Raw genomic sequence first — 16,760 nt, 5'->3', positions numbered from 1 at the left:
CCCGCTCCTCTCCCGCCTGTGCGGTGAGCGCCGGTGGCGGGCGGCCCCAGGGCGCCGGCGGGAGCAGCCCCGTCCCGCGGGGGACTCGCGCTGGCACCGCTTCCCGCCGCGCTGACTACAACTCCCAGCGCTCCGCGGCGCGGCCCAGCGGCGGCCGAGGAGGCGAGAGAGGCTGCCCCGGGAGCCGAGTTCTCCTTCAGGCCGCAGCATGAACGGCAGCGTGGCGGGCGGCGGCGGCAGCTACGCCGAGGAGATCATCAGCCTCACCCGCAGACCCTCAGGTAAGGCAGGGGCGGCCTCTCCGCGCCGAGTCCGCGGCGCCTCCCGGGCCGGGGTAGCCGCGCCGAGGCCTGCGCAGCCCCCGGGGAGGCCGGAGCGGAAGCGCGGGGTGGCGGCGGCCGGCGGGGCGGCCGCGGCGGGCACCGAAGCGGCGGAGGGAGGGTCCCGGCGGGGAGGATCGAAGCGCAGCGCCCAGAGTTGCCGGGCCCAGCGGTCTCCCCTGCCGCGGCGTGCACTTGGAAAGGGCCGTGGCGGATACACTGCCCTGGGAAAAGCTCGTGCCCTGCGTGAGGGAGCGGTGGCTGGGTCAGGGTCGGTCCTCTGCGGGAGCTCCGGTAGAGGCTGGTGTCCCTGCGGACAACTCGCCTCTGGTTTCGCCTCTGGTTTTCCCGGGAAGTTGCCATCTCCGGTGGAGCTCCTGTTGCTTCCAAGTGAGACGGCAGCCGCTGAGCCCTCAGCCGCGCTGGATACCCTGAGTCAGGGGCCATTAGAAAATAGTATGCCCAAGTGGCCATGCCCTGTACTGTCAGCTTGGCGTTCATTGTGCAGCGTCCCTTGAGAGGCTTTGGGATGGTGAGAGAAAGTAGCATACGCTGGAAGGAAGAGAGAATGGGGCAGTTCGTGGGGCATTTTTTGGGCTTTGCTTTTCATGTCACAACAGCAGGTGCGCTCATGGAAACCTTGTATTTTTACAGGATTTATGGTGCTATTCAGATCACATTTTCAGAAGTGAGGGAAGTTGGCACAGCTCTGGAGCAAAATCCTGGCTATAGAGAATGGCAGGCTCCAGGGGGCTTTTGGAGCTAGACTTGTACTTTGGTGTGTGAGGCTTTCTCTGTAATTAAAATGAGCATGAACGAAAACGTGGCAGCCCTTCTGTTTTGCACAACTGCTGGGTGCGGCTGCTGGCCAGCCTTGGCTCCGTGGGCTCCCCAGAGACCCCCAGCTCCCACGTTGTTGGTGTGCGTGTTTCCTTTCTCTGGGGTGGAGGTAAGTCCTCCGCAGGGCTGGAGTTGGTCCTGGCCCTCATGCTGATGATCAGAAACCAGAGGATGTGAGCCCAGGGAGCAGTCCTTTGCCTCCCCCGCTCACCAGATTGGGCTTCTGATGTGAAAGCTGTGTAGCCCTACCAGCATAGCCATGAGCTTAAGCTAATGAAGCTGTGCTTGTCAGTGAAAACTGTGCCAGATGGAGCCGGTTCTGGTGGGAAGGCTGTTTCTGTACATCTGGGGACCTAAAACTTTAAGGAAGATGTAAGGGAATGTTAAAGGGCAGAGTTAAAAATGGTCTTGAATGTGGCCACTGTGATTTCAGTCTCGATTACCATGAGCAGCATTTGTGTAGTCACTGAGATGGGCTGTGCATCTTTAGAGTTAGGTTTCTAACTGTGTTACTTGAGTTGAAGGTCCTACAGCTCCTTATGGCCTTGATGCACTTGCCATGTGAACGATTATTCGTTTCTGTGGTAGGAACAAAACACTGTTATCTGTGAAGTACAATTGGATACTGTAATCTCTTGAATTGCAGTTTCGACTGCAACTTTTAAAATAGGTCTGATGCTAAACATTTCTGGCAAAAGTTTGCATAGGTTGTGAATGTATTTCCAGTGGCAGGACAGTGTATGTATGTCTCTTTTTCAAATTTTCTTGTATTCAATCTCAGTTTCCTAATCCTGCCAGTCATGATTTTTTTTTTAAAGGCCTGTTTGAGGGACTTTTTTAGTTCCAGGGAGGGTAAGTGAGGGATAGGGAGGTCTGCAGCCTTAGGGAGGGTCAGAAGTTTAGCCCAGAGCCTGCTTTTAAAGCTCTGCCATTCTGCTTCTGGTCCCTTGTAGACAAGAGATTTAGTGCTGTGTGCTTTCTTCCTCCCCTTACTCCTTTTCTTCCAGCTGTGCTGCATCTCTCTCTGTGGCTGCATGAACTGGAAGGGAGAGAATAGCAAAGAGCTCAAGGATTGATAGGGAAGATATTTTTAGGCAGAGTGGAAGTCTGAGTGCTGGAAAGGAAAGACAGAATGACAAAGCCCTGTGAATACTTAACTTGGTCTAGCATGAACTGCTGCCTCTTTGTCACGAAGATCTGCCTCTGCTGATGAAAGCTGTGACTCTTGATTATTTTTCCAGTTGTGGGTAAAAAGTTGCAAAGTGTAAACTTTTTTCATATATATATACCTATTTGAGGGGTTTTATATATGAGAGAGAGAATCAAAGTGTGCTGAGACCATGATTCCTTCTTTCTGGCTTTTTAATAAGTGTTGATTAAACCTTATACTTTCTCTAGTATTGATTTCCCCTTTTCCTAGGTTATTGGCTTTATGGCAAATAATTTTTAGGAGCGTGGATTTTTAATTTTTTTTTTCTTTTCATAATGCTGTTGAAAGGTGTATTACTGTGCACAACTGGCCCTTCTTGGAACAGATATTATTCTAGTTGAAATGTCAGTATTTCTTCAATTTTCTCTTGCTTTCATTTTTTCCCTCACTTGTCTGAAGCTGCCAGGAAGGGAAGGAAAAAAAAGGTGTGGCAAAATTGCTGCTAATATTTCTTTACTTCCCAGCTGTAGATGCACACTTAAAATAGCATGACTCATTTTGTAAATGCTTTGATCTCCTGTGACTAATTTAAAATGCTGCTTCCCAGCAGGCACAAGGTGGTTTTACTTTCATTTGAAACTCTCCTTTCCAAGGTTTCCAGTCCCAATTTTGAGAGAAGATAAGAAAGAAAGAAAGCGAAAACAAATAAATCAGCCTGGCTGAACGTGGGCAGAACTTGCCCTTAGCTGTTCTTGACAATAGCTTTTGGATGACTGGTTTATGTCAGAAAAAAAAAAAAAAGTTGTTTTTTTTCCATTTACTTTGATTGTGTATTTGATTTTTTTTTTTCTTTTTCCTTGGCTTTTCTTTCTTTTTTCATTGCAAGTCTCTTAGGGAATCTTTCCTGTCTCTTGTCATGCATTTTCATTTAGAGAGAAACTTAGCTGCATGTGCAATGGGGAATGTGCTCTCGTAATCTTTGGGTTTTCAGACTTCAAATTCAATTTGTTCTTCTGGGTTTTGATGAAACAAGAAGGCTTAACTTTAATCCAGAAGCTGGATCCAGCTTGATATCTGTAACTGAGGCTTCCTTTAAAGAATAATATAAAATGCAAAAATGTGGACATCAGTTCTATTAAATGTATGTGTATTCCTTTTTGTTTTGCTTTAAATCTGTGAACTTTGTTTTTATTTCCTGTCATGTTTGAATTCCTGGAACAGAACAAAGTGATTGTATACGATTTGAAGTAGCTTCATGTAACCTAATCTTATTCTTGGAGGCAAAGCACACCAGTTCTAGCTCCTGAGATGTGGAAGGGGAGCCTTCTGGGCTCTAGGTGCCCTCAAGCTGGTAGCACAGTTCTGCTTGCCTGTTTCCTCATTAGATGGGGTCTAATGCTCCTTGCCTTTCCTTATCCTGTTTCCCATCTCTCAAAATGCTTGTCAGAGGTGGTTTCTTGTAGCTCAAAGGTAGTAATTTACTATAACCTCATGTGAAATGCAGAATACTTTTGTTTTCTTTCATCCTGTGCTGAAGAAGTGTATTCCTGCTGAGGGCTGAATGGGTGTCTCAGAAATGATGGCATGCCCCTCAGTACTTCCCAACACCCACCTGAAAACAGCTCACAGGTGTTCTGTGTAATGAGGCATCTGGGATTCTCAGGCATTTAGTGTCTCTCATTTAGTATTTCAAGACCAGTTTCATGAGAATGACTTTCCTAGACAGTGCGAAGGTGCTTGGCAAGGATGATGCAGATTTGTGTGCTGTGAGTTTTTGTATGGTGGAGAAAGCAAGACAATGTGGGAGGGTGCAGTCCCCAACAAGCAAGACAGCAAGAATGTTTGAAGCTTTGAGCTTTTTCTCATTGGCTTTCTCTTTGGCTTACCTTAGGGTTGGGCTTCAACATTGTTGGTGGGACAGATCAGCAGTATATTGCCAATGACAGCAGCATCTATGTCAGCCGGATCAAAAAGGATGGGGCAGCTTACCTTGATGGCCGTTTACAAGAAGGAGATAAAATTTTAGCGGTAAGCCCTTTCTTCTGTTGCCCCGTGTTCTTGGTCAGTGATGTGATATGAGAGGCAGGTTTTCCATCACAGTGCACGGAGAGAGGAAGGATGTGGTGAATGAGTTAGGTGATGCCAAGCAAACTCCATGGAGGAGCTGTCTTGGGGATCTGGGGAGAGCTTTGAGCACTAGGGAGCTGAGTGCCTCTACACATGGGCTTATCTTTTCTGCCTTCTTGATTTGCCACAGAAGTGCTTCGTAGTGCTGTGTTTGTTTCCTCTGTGACTTGCCTCCCTAAGGTTTTAGAATCCATTAGACCTTCTCTTGCTCACAGTGGATTATCATTTACACACATGTAATTAAAGGTTTTCCACCTCTTCAGTTTACATTTTTTGATTGGCAATCCACGATTTCTGATCTTTTTGCACAGGAGGATTTTTAGACTATAAAACCTTTAGGCCGTAAAATTCTCTTCATTTCAGCTCCTCAAGAATAACATAGACTGCTTCTCCTTTTAGAAAAATGTTTTCAGGTGGCTGATGTTCACACCCACTGGTTCTTCAGATAGCTGGCAATCATGTAAGAAATAAGCTTCACAAAGTGATGGGTGAAGAAGTAGCCTGTCCTTGTATGATGCACAACCTTTTTATACTCCCTAATTTTATTTTACACTTGCTTAATATGTTCCACATGTAATCTTTTTAGCCTCTGTAGACTGCCTTGCACTAATTGGAGCCTATTATTGATCCAGAAAGTGATATTAAGTTAAACAGAGAATATTATTCTCTTTTTCCTTGACAGTTTAATATTTATGTACTTGTGTTTGGGATGTCTAAATATGAAGAGAAAGGAGGCACTGGATGTGATCTTAGGGGATACAATTAGGAGTAATGGGGATGAAAATAAAAAATTAGGATGAATACAATCACGTAGTGAGTGAAATCAAGTAGGTTATAAAACCCTGTGCCATCATATATTATTTTAAATTAAGAAAAATCCTAACACTTGCAAGTGGATGCCCATAAGTATGTAAGTAATTTTTTTTTTGCTTGGTTTTGTTACATCAGTATGTTTATGAATGTGTGTTTACAATACTCTCTCAGAGAGGTTTCAAAGGTACACCAGTAGAGGAAACAAGGGAAGAGACTTAAAATAATAATTTTGCTGTAGCTGCTCTTTTTTTTTCATTAGCTGTCAGAATCACACCTTTGATTTGTTTCCAGTAAAGCAACAACATCAGAAGCTGCTATTGACACAACTGTGGTCTTATATTCTTATTTTGCTTCTAGGTAGTTTTTTTCAGTACCTCTGTGTTTTTGCTTGGAGTTTCTCATGTTCTATCTCAACATATAAAAATATATCTATAAGATGAGTGAATGATTTATTTAATTAATTTGGATCTTTCTGATTATGGTACCATGTCCCAAATGAAGAATTATGTGAAAGACGAAGATTTTTATGTCTTATCCTTCCTATGTTAGCCTGCATTGTTAAAAATTTGCTTGTTTTTACCTTCAGCATCTGGTTTTCCTTTTCCTTTTTTGCTAGATCAATGGCAAAGACTTGAAGGATCTGCGGCACAAGGATGCTGTGGAACTGTTCAGGAATGCAGGCTATTACGTGTCTCTGAAAATTCAGCGCAGGGTATGTTTTACCTGTTTCTTAGGGTTATTTCTGGCCCAGTTTAGACTGGTTTCTATGCTTGGTGGCTATTTCATGAGGAAGAAGAGTATTGTGTCCAGGTGCTCAGTGTGATATGTGCATATAAAAATTTGCTTTGACCTATGACCTTCTCTCGTTGCCTCGGCTGTAATTGTCTTTGTATTACTTTGCAACCATATCAGTGAAGAGGTGAGTTTGGAGAAGTCCCCAGGTCTTTGTTTTGCTGGAGTATGTTGTGTTTGCTCACTGATCTCATTTCTCTGGGGTAAAGGTTTGTGTGTGAAGACAGAATCTCAAGTTGTCCAGTTTTATTTCAGTGGCCAAAATCTTACTGGAGAGAGATGTCCTTTTGTTTTAGAGGCCATCACTCATGTTAGTGTTGAAATGTGTGTGCAGCCCAATGCTACCAGACAGACACTGAGGTGCTGGAACGTGTCCAGAGAAGGGTAATGAAGCAGGTGAAGGATCTGGAGCTCAAGTCTGATGAGGATCAGCTGAGGGAGTTGGGGCTGTTTAGCCTGGAGAAAAGGAGACTCAGGGAAGACCTTATCACTCTTCTCAACTGCCTGAAAGGAGGCTTAGCCAGGTGGAGGTTGGCCTCTTCTCCCATGCAACAAGTGGCAGGACAAGTGGAGACATCCCCAAGTTGCACCAGGGGAAGTTTAGATTGGGTATTAGGAATTTCTTCACTGAAAAGGTGGTCAAGCACTGTAACAGGCTGCTGAGGGAAGTGGTTGAGTCACCATCCTTGAAGGCATTTAAAAATGGTGCAGATGTTGTGCTTAGTTTAATAGTAAACTTGGCAGTACTGTGTTAATGGTTGGACTTGGTTACCTTAGAGGTCTTTTCCAACATAAATGATTTTACAATAATAGGAAATATGGATTGCTATAGTTTAAATATACTGGCACCATCTTAGATATAAAAAAGAGATGAATCCTTAATCCCCACCTAGCATGGAAGTGGACAAAAGAAATACTGATCTACCCGAAGCATGTTGGTGGGGAGAGATGGGTTGAGATCCCTTTTCTACTCCCTTAGCAAAGGAGTAAGTCTTCTGGACCCAGTGTATAAAGCAGGCAAGAAAAACAGAGAGAATTACTGATGCCTTTTTTCTGGTAAAGAGAGCAGGAAATAGTATGTGTGTGTCACTGCTTCTGCTGTATGAGGTGTGTCCTGCTCCACTTGAGTCCTAGTTTAGAAAGTGGCAGAGAAACATGAGGGTGCGTGGTAATGACTGGGCACCCTGCAGTGAAGTTCAGTCCATCCAAAGCTGTTTTCACCCTCCCATGTGTGAAGTCTGCAGGTACCTGGGGAAGCAATTTTGAACATTCTTACAGAACCACCTGGTCCAGGCACAGAACTGGGGGCTCTTTTGTTATGGGCTCTGACATAAATAATTTTTTTTTCCTTGTAGTTGCAGCCACAGAATGGCCCTGTGGGTCATCGAGGAGATGGAGAATCAGGTGGGCTTCCTCTAGCAGCCATTCTTGTGCCAGGCCTGGCGCTTGCTGTGACAGCAGTCTGGATCTTGCTGAGGTATCGACAGCGGATGTGAAGAGGTCACGTCTGGGATATCACTGCGTGTTTTACACAGCTATGATGTGATTTAAAGATAAGAGAATCAACGATCTTGTCACAGACTGATGCCAGAAAGGATCATTGCCTATCACCAAAGCTGCTGCTGATGTTCTTATATATTGATTTTGTTGCAGGGTGGATAGAAGCAGAGAGAAAAAAGGGAAGGGAGAAGACTGTGTTTATGTAAAGAGTGGGATAGCTGTATTTTTTGACAAATCTGAGGAGGTTTTGCCATCCTCCTCTATTTTGCACCGTGAACTTTCAAACACACTCATCTATTCCACATTTTAAGATGTAACTTTTGGTTAAAGGGAGTGGGAGTTTGGGTGGTTTTAAATCAAAAACATTTACTAGAGGCTTTGCCTTGTTTCCACAGAATTTTTTTTTGAATCTAATGAATTCTGTCTGAACCATGAATAAAGAGAAACAATGCAAAGGGTATATTACTTTTCCTATTGAAGTTTTGTTGGTTGTTGCTAAATAAATGCCTTAAGTGTGTAAAATCTGATCTGTGGTTTCACAGGTAAAATCATCAGTGTAGCTGCTGATTTAACAGTAATATGCAGTATTGGTGAGGTATTTTGCCAGTTGTGGAAAGATAGAAGATAGCCTGCTGCTAGAAGAAGATTTTGATTGTCAAAATAATTGCTCATTTTTGGGTCAGGGTTGTAAGAGAAAGCTTTCCACAAAATGCTAGCATACTGGAGAGAGACAAGCAGACAACTGAATCACAAGGATGAGTGGTGGCAAGAGATTTGGGCATTTGCTGAAGCTGTAGAAGAGTCTTTAAATTAGTAGTGAAGCAATAGTTCCTCCATTCATTAAGTGGGTTGAAGTCTGCATCTCTCAGGTTAGAGGTCTGTTTTGGGGGTTACTTTTTGCACTTACTCTCTGCAGTCAGGAGAATCTAACAATGATTGAAAGGGAGAAGCTGAGAGCAGGCTGGGATTGTCCTGGCTGTTGCTTTTGAAGAGTTATGTGATGTTCAGGAGATAGGCTGTCAGCTTTAAGCTGGGGTAAAGCTTAGCAAGTAAAACCAGAGGGAAAAGACCCTCCTCTGGAAAGCATGTGACTGAATTTACCTGCAGGGTCTCATCTCCTCACTGTGATTTGAATAGTTTTAAATGCCCCAGCTTATAGGAGGCTCTGTGGGGTAAGACCTGTTTCTCTTGTCTCCCAAGAAATCAATGTGTTTGGTTGTTTTTGTAAAAGAAAAGCAAAATGCATGGTCTGGTCTGTATGATGCCAAAAAAGAGATCACATATGCAATATATGTTTTCAAAAAACTGGTGTCTTGGTGCTTTACTTATCTTTATTCTCTATTGTTCTGTAGGACACTGCTGATGTATTTGAAATAGTTGTGTTTGCTCAGCGCTGTCTGCTGGAGATAGAAGTGGTATGCTGTTGAACATGGCACTCCTAAATCACCACAGAGTTTCAGAGCACTTAGACCACATGAAATCTTGCTTTGGCCTATATAGACTTCTCTAGTGTAAGGGGAAGAAGTAAGAAGGAATTTTGCTCCATGTTCTTAGGGGACTTTGGGAACAATATTGATGTTGACTGGCCTGGGCTAATGTGTGCAGTGACTTGCCTTGGCCTGCAAACCAGTTGTGCTTGATAGCAGAAGGGCTGCTGTGTAGATAGATCTTTGCAGATACAGCGTGAACCAGCTTGTTTGTGACCTGCTCTGAGTGTATTTGGCTGTGGTGTCCATGTGGAGCACATGTGTTTATTAAGATAGATGGTTAGAAATTGATGCTGTTGTATCACAGCCTTCAGAATAAAGATGCAGACAGTGAGAAAATGGCCTGTCTTGTTAGCCTTTGCCTGAGTTGAGTTTCTGTGATGAGAAGGAATATGTGGAACAGGCTAGGAGAATGAGGATTTGTGGAAGGTAGTGGTTAGTTTTAGTCATTTCCCACTGAAGTAAGAGAAAGCTAAACCTCCGGGATTTGTTTGTTTGTTTGTTTGTTTAACCTTTCAGCTTTGGGACTTTGATACTGTTCAGACATGATTGCCATTTATATTGCAAGCAGTTTATTAAGGAGGGGGAGGTTTATATCCAATGCCCAGATAATTGACATGGCTTATTAAAAAAGAAAAGGCCCTTCTGGTGCATAGTGTTCACAATTATTGAACTGCCACTCAGTAGCTTTTTCAGAAGTCTGGGTAGTGGTTTTTACTCAGGATTTAAACCATCCAGTCTATAAGTGAGGAACACCTTTGTGTATCTGCCTGATACCAAACAATCCCTTTTCTAATCCCCAGCTACCTCTTGTCCCATTTATTGACACAACCCAAGTGGAAAATACCTCAGCCCCAAGCTCTCCTGTGAACTGTCGCTCATACTACTTTGTCTCAGCAGCCGGACTGTCTCACTTAACCTTTCCATGTTTTTCAAAGTATTTTCCACCATGTGGTTTCTGAAGCCTTGAGTTTCATCTTTGCACTAAATGCTGTATATACATTTTCTATCACTGCAGAAGAAGCAAATTAAAAAAAAAATCTAGTGAGGACAGCTTGCAAATACAAGTGATCAGAGAGAGTTTTACCTTTTGTTACAACTTAAATCTCTGTTTTTTTTAAAAAAAGGTAAGTTGAAATCCTGAAGACAAAAAGCATCCTATCTGTAATTTATGTTTGTTTTGTTTAAGAAGTCATTTGCCATTAATACTGAGGGCAGCTGAAACTCTTAAATAGCCGTGTTTCTCTCCGATTCTCATCTATTCCCTCAAATGTATTGTCAACTTGCTTATCTGCTGAAGAATGGATTTTCAGGTCCATAATTGAAAGACAAATCTGTCTAGTTTGACTTTCTGTATATTCTAGGCATTCGTGTTTCAGAGTCTTCAGAATTGTATGTGCTAATAATACATATTTTGCGAGGGCATAACAGTGAGAAAGAGCAGCCAAACTTGATCTGAAGATTGGTAGATGCACTACTTCTGGTGCTTTTTAATTAACACAAACTAGAAAGGAGTGTGTGGGAGGGAGAGGTGTCTTGCTTTCAATTTGCCTTTAGGTTCCAACAACTGGTTTGTTAGCTTATTCAGTGCCAGATTAAAGAGGCCTCTAATAACTGATGGTCCCTCCCTTTGAGGGGATTTATGTGTTGTAATTGCCTTACCTCTCACATTATTTTTAGGAAATGAGGCCAACTGAGCCCTTTCAGATTCTCTGTGTAGGGTACTTTCTCTCTTTTAGTAGTTTCTCTGGCTCTGTGTACCTTTCCAGTTTCTGTATTGCTTTGTAAAATCCAGACACTCCAACCACATGGGAGTCCCACTATTGACAGTGCCAGTGCCCCATGCTTGGAGTTCTTAATACCATCTTTATCTGCAAACTTTGATTTTTTTTTTTTTTGTTAAGATACAGATAAGTACAAAGCACATTTAAGCCAGCTCCCAAGAGCTTGCTTTTCTTAACTAACTTCTACAAGTCTGTTAGGAGTGGCATACAGCTTTGCCCTTCTTGCCCTAAGGAATCTGTAAAAAAACACCATTGCCCCATGAGGGGTAACTTCTCTCAGTTTGTAGGTCAAAAGAGTGATTCCATTTGGTCCTAGTGTGACACCAGAAGCAAGTGTTAAGTGCCTGTATATTCCAGCTTCTAAATCCTTGTCCATATGCAATGTGACCTTCGTGGTGTGGGGGAAGGTGTCTGACTTTGCATTTTGTTGAATGACTGCACCTCCTGTTTGCATTGGCTGTGCACTGACCAACCAAGATTACTGTCTCTCTGCCTTGTCTGCTGTATTATTTACCAGTCCACTATCATTGGCAGTACTGGTTTTGCCTTCTGCTGGATCATCAACAAAAATAGTGAATGGAGTTTGGTACAGAGGCAACTTCCCCCCATGGTTACGATTTTTCAGTAGCCGTTGGCATCTCTTGATTATCGGATTCTTTGTCTGTTTAATGGATGCATTTTGATAGCGTATGGCATTGAGTTTTTTAAAATACATGTATCAGCATGTTGCATAGTACTAAGTAGATTATGTTTGAGTGGTAAGTAAACTTCATTTGTTCTCTTGCTGACAGAAGCTGATACAAGGGTAAGGATTAGGTCAGGTGAGCTTTATGAGCCAGTCTTTTTCCCTGTCCTCTCTCCTAATTTATTGATGTGGGCTTTACTTATGGAACTTATTTTTCTCTACCCACGTTGAAGGAAAGAACAGATAACTTACTAATGGGACAGTGTTCCACAGGCTGGGGGCCCGAAAGAAGGCTTACGCAAAGAATTCTGCAGGAGGGCCTTAACTATACCCTTGTTCTCAGGGTTTTCCTAATGACACTTGAGGCAGACTCAGGCTACATCCATGTTGCAATGTGTGGTACATGTCATCTCTGGAGCTCTGTTCTCTCTCCACCTCCACTCCAGGCCTTTCAAAGCTTCCTTCAAGACAGGGCCACATGCGATGAGAACGTACACAGGTGTTAATGAAGAGCAGTGTTGAGCAGACTCAAAACAGCTTTCCTTGTCATATTTGACAGCTTTTGTCCTTGCTGCTGCAGCTGTAACTGATCGCGGGCAAACTTTGCTGTAGAGTGACTGTATTTCTTACCTGGCTGCCCAAACCAACTTTTCTAGGCTGAAACCCTTTGTAAGGAATTGTAAGTGTGATGTTTATGCAGGATAATTACTCAAAGCAGCGTGTGAATGATTTGAGAGTGTTCACCAAGCAGTATGCTCGTGTTTGTGTTCAGGTCTTCCAGCCATGTTTCCATTTGGTAAAGTTCTCTTCTCATCTCTTTTCACCATCTCTCAGCAGCCTAGCATTTGTGCCTGGCTTGCATTTTTTTGCCATGACACCTAAGCAATTGTTACAGAAAAATTGCTGCTTTTGCTCTGTGTCAGCAAGTACTGATACTTGTTAATTCAACTGGGTTCCCTTAGTTGATTTGAGCTAGCTATTGGATTTGGTATCACTTACTCATTTTCTCTTCCATTTGGAACATGAATGTTGGCACTTAATTCTGTGACTGCCCTTGTTCTGTCTGGTTTGTCAAGGAGGACAGATCACCAGAACAGGAGCATGAGCATGTGTGTGAGGGAGGGGAGGCTGTACAATTGGAGCAATAAGAGGTTCTGGTCAGCACTGAACTGAGTCCAAAGAAGCCCTGAGAGGTTTGCTCCATGGATAGGGATGCTATAATGAAGTATCTTACTAAGCATCAATATCTTAAGCAGGGTTGTTTGGATTCTACAGCAGTAACAGCTGGATTCCAGCTTTGGGAATGCTTCTGAAGACCTGTGTTGATGTTGTGACAACTCACAGCTTCAGGCCTGCCCTTTTTTGTCTTTACCGCATGTCTGTCTTCCCTTTCCAAGTTCCTGATCATGGTGCTGCTGGGAAAATGATGTTTGTATTTGTTAGGGCTTGGCAGTTGACATTAGACCTGTATCCCATTTCCTGCTATGGGTTGGATATGCAGCATAGACAGCTCTTAGAGTTAACCTGCCAGATGACTGTATCCACCACTTAGGGAAGTGCAGCAGAAGTGCAGTTTATGCTAAGCATGTCATTCTGCTGGGACAGACTATTTCCAGGGAAAGAAGGGAGAAAGAAAGTTCAGTAAAGGCATGCAGATTTCAGAAAGAAAGCTGTTCTTGTGCTTGAGAGCAGGGTTGTCTGTTGATCTGTGGCTAACATCTCTGGGAAAAGGGGGTTTTTTTGGAAAGGTAAAGTGGATTAAAAAAAGGGCTGAAGAAAATCTGTTTGTCCTTGTTCATAGTGAATGTGTGAGGAAAGTGTGCTCCTAAAGAAAATGAAATGAGATCTAAAAGAAATGACAGCTGAAGCCGGTTCAGTAGGACTGCTAGGGCTGGGGAGCACGGAGGGGGAAGCCCGGGAATGCAGCTGGGGCTGGCTGATTTGAACTCTGTTTTCTGGGAATGGAGAAATAGCAGTGTAAGGCATAAGCTGCTGTTTTTTCACCTTTGACACAGCTGCCTACTTCAGCTAACCTAACTAATAGTAAGTACTTGATGAACCACAGAGCTACTCTGGATGCTAATAACACAAATAGACTAGAACCTCTGTTTCCCTGAATCACTTGAAATTTATAGTTCACAGTTTTCAAGGCAGATGGCTGATATTAATTGAAAGACATCAAGTTGTTAAATGGGAAGTAGTCTAGGTTAGATGATTCTGTGGTTATTAACATTCATTCATGCAAAAAGGCCTGGATCCTTAAGGATGTTTTTAAAATTTAGAATATTTGAGATACTAGCAATCTGGTGTTAAGTTGTTAGTATAGAGATTCCCAGGGGAACTAGAGACTATGAAAGAATTACTTGCTTAATTAGTGAGATATTTGCTGTCCCACTTAAATACATAGCCTGTATGGGAGTCCAGATGCAGTACATGAAATAATGGGTTCACAGTTATCCCAAATGGTCTTTTTCAGTCATTGCTCCTCAGCATGTTTTGGTAAACTTATAAATGAAATAATAAAAAAGAATAAGAAAGGGGATAAAATAATTGTAATATTTAGGGCTTCTTTCACTTCCTTCTTTTTAAATATAGCAAGTTAATACAAAGCTTGGGAATATGGTTCAGAAATTTAATTATTAAAGGTGAGTAGTAATCCATGATTATATGAATGTTTTTCTTCTTTCATTGCGTAAATAATACTTTTCAAAAGGGGCTCTAATGAATGTCGAGAAGGCTTTATGCAGTTCTGCTTATGTTCCTTCACAGACTATTGTCAACTGATGCTCAAAAAGGTGTGCTGGTCACACACTGACAGCAAAGATAATGCCTTTGCCTGCAAAGTGCTCTTAGACATGGGAAGTATGCATGTATCCTTGGCTTTGCCATGTTGGGGTTGCATGGGAAGGGAGCAGAAATCGGGTATGGAGTAAAGCCAGAAAAGGCACAGAAGCAAGGAGTGGGACACACTGCAGAAACCAAACTCCTAGGCCCCTTCATCCCAATCCCTGCATCTGTGTGGGCCTTCCAATTTCCAGCTGAGCTGTCACATGCCACATGGCTGAATTATGGCAGGAGTGCCACAAAAAGCCAGTTTGTCTGCCAGGCCAGCACTTGGAGATCACAGTTCTGCAAAGAAATGTCAGTCTGGAGTCCCTTTTCCCCCCTTAAATTGCTTGATTTTTTTTCCTAGCAGTGGTCCCATTTTTGCCAGTTAGCTATAAAACACTGGGGGAGCACTGTGTAGGTCAAGCATATGGTCAAGGAATCTGATCAAACTGATAATTTCCTTCTAATATTAATTAGAGGAGAGTGTTTGAATCTGTAGTGAAATTACACAACACAGTGTTTTATGGGCTCCACTGCATTTTGCTCAGAGGTTGAAAAAGGATGTTAGATGTTCTTCCATCGACATTTAGACATGCTGGGATGAGGAGGAGAAAGCCTTCTTCATTCTGTATTCAAGTTCTCCTTGCTTGTCAAGCTTAATTAATCTTTCCTTTAACTGCTGGTATGTCCCATTTCACTACTGAATTTGTTTGTAGCGCATAAATACTTCTAAAAATCCTAAACAGGGAATGTAAGAGAACTGATCAGCTGAATGAGAATATGTGCTCTGAAGCTGTGCTATGAAGCTAGAAAATAAACACAATCCAGCACGTGGACTTCCGTGGCTGTGGTTAAAAAACAAGAAAGCTTAGTCAAAATGCTGCTTCAGAGAAAGAACTTTGCTACTGCTGTCTCTAAATGCTGTTTCAGATGCTGGTGTCAACGTGTATGCTGTTGTTCAAGGTGAATGGTGCAGTATGGAGATGTGGGCTGGTGGGAAAGGCCCGAATTACAGAAGATGGACTGGAGAGAGAGGAAGGTTTGGATAACCCTGAGGATTCAACAGTTGCTGCCAAAGGACAAGGTTTGTGCTTCTGTCAATGTCTTGGAAGCATCTGTGCTGATTCTTTGCAAAGCAGGTCCTACTTGCCCAAAATGCAGGCATTTTTTTTTGCATAAAGCCTTGATTTTGAAGCAGTTAAAAGTAAAGGGATTTGTTCTCAAAGGCTTCAACTGACTGAAATAGATTCTGACAGTCATGATATTTAACATTTTAGAGGTGAGATTGTAGGCTGCCCTTTAACAGGGACAACCATTTCTGATGTGGCGCTAAACAACAGAAGATGCAGAGGTTCAACATCTACCGTTGAGAAAAAACCCCCAGTGTTAAGCTGGTGTTCCCGCTGTGATTCCTCTGGCAGTGGGGAGAGGTGGGAGGGGAAGGAGGATGGCAGATAGTTGTCAAATGGCTGTTACTTGTCAGATGCTGATCTACTTTAACAGCACCAAAATGGAAGGCGTGGGACAGGGGTGAACTAGCGGGAGGGAAATCCAAGTGTGCCGCAAAGTTGTCCTCCTGAGATTTTGATTCAGAAATTCAAATTGCTTGACATGCCTTTTAAAGGTATTCTGTACATCTCCCATATGGATTAACTCTTAAGGTGCTGAAAGTAGAGTGCTTGCTTTGTGAAACCAGCAGTAATGGCAGTCATTTAACAACTGCCCTGGTAAATGCTTTGCAGTGCATAGTTGCTTTAGCGCCCATACTTTCCATGAGAGTGCTTGATATACTTGATCTATCTGAACATAGCGTTAAGTGTGTAGCAAGGTATGGGTGAAAAGAATGCAAAAATAATGTGTTAACAGAAGTGACCCATCTGTACAATCAGTGCTTGTTGAAGGTACAATCACTGAGCATTAGTGATTCATTAGCAATTCTTGACCCACTGGTTTCCAAGGTGGCAGGATCAAATTAGTGCAATGTTCTTGTTATCTAAATACACATTGATGGTTCTTGTTTTATAGGGAAGGGTCAGAAAAATGTTCCTGCAAGTTGGGAAGCACGAATGCTAAGAAGAATGTAGAGCAAAGAAAATGTGAGATTAGTGCAAATGACACATTGTGCAGATGGTGAAAGGGATGAGTCAGACTTGGATGTGCTAATAGCTGTTATTGATGAAAGAACTCTTTCTGAAACAGTTGTTAGTATGGTTTAAGTTTATCATTTGGGGGCCTGTGTGTTTATCCCCAGCCTTTAGCAACACAGACTGTTCAAGAGCTGGCGCTTGTAGCCGTTTGTTCACAGCTGCTTGCACACATGGCTGCATGGAGATCTTCTCCAGCAAGATGATCTATGCCAGAATCAGGAACTGGCTGTACTGTTATCCCTTGGCTAAGAGGATACATGTCAATTGTTGAAATAACCTTAAAAAA

At 42.9% G+C, this 16,760-nt stretch overlaps 2 protein-coding genes across 2 annotated transcripts in view; both read left to right on the top strand.

Annotated features, from left to right (window-relative positions):
- Positions 1-119: 119 nt before the first annotated feature.
- On the top strand, positions 120-8,002 carry LOC125328025 (synaptojanin 2 binding protein). Its single transcript, XM_048308202.1, has 4 exons — positions 120-281; positions 4,202-4,338; positions 5,867-5,962; positions 7,398-8,002. The coding sequence occupies exons 1-4, from the start codon at positions 209-211 to the stop codon at positions 7,536-7,538; spliced, it is 447 nt and encodes a 148-aa protein (XP_048164159.1). The 5' UTR covers positions 120-208; the 3' UTR covers positions 7,539-8,002.
- LOC125328024 (deubiquitinase DESI2-like) overlaps positions 207-16,760 on the top strand; it is a 90,598-nt gene continuing 74,044 nt past the window's right edge. The window contains exons 1-2 of the mRNA XM_048308198.1: positions 207-281; positions 15,258-15,411. Coding sequence (XP_048164155.1) covers positions 15,295-15,411 — 117 coding nt within the window. The 5' untranslated portion in view covers positions 207-281; positions 15,258-15,294. The remainder of the gene's footprint in view (positions 282-15,257; positions 15,412-16,760) is intronic.

This window comes from Corvus hawaiiensis, chromosome 6, assembly GCF_020740725.1.
Source record: "Corvus hawaiiensis isolate bCorHaw1 chromosome 6, bCorHaw1.pri.cur, whole genome shotgun sequence".
NCBI classification, from domain to species: domain Eukaryota; kingdom Metazoa; phylum Chordata; class Aves; order Passeriformes; family Corvidae; genus Corvus; species Corvus hawaiiensis.
Note: the sequence above shows the minus strand (reverse complement) of the source record. Positions and strands in the feature narration are given on the sequence as shown.

Bases quoted from the DNA above. Each gene is read 5' to 3' on its own strand.
- LOC125328025 (XM_048308202.1), top strand. From the start codon at position 209: ATGAACGGCAGCGTGGCGGGCGGCGGCGGCAGCTACGCCGAGGAGATC. The intron at 282-4,201 runs GTAAGGCAGGGG...GGCTTACCTTAG, and splicing joins CCTCACCCGCAGACCCTCAG to GGTTGGGCTTCAACATTGTT. The intron at 4,339-5,866 runs GTAAGCCCTTTC...CTTTTTTGCTAG, and splicing joins AAGGAGATAAAATTTTAGCG to ATCAATGGCAAAGACTTGAA.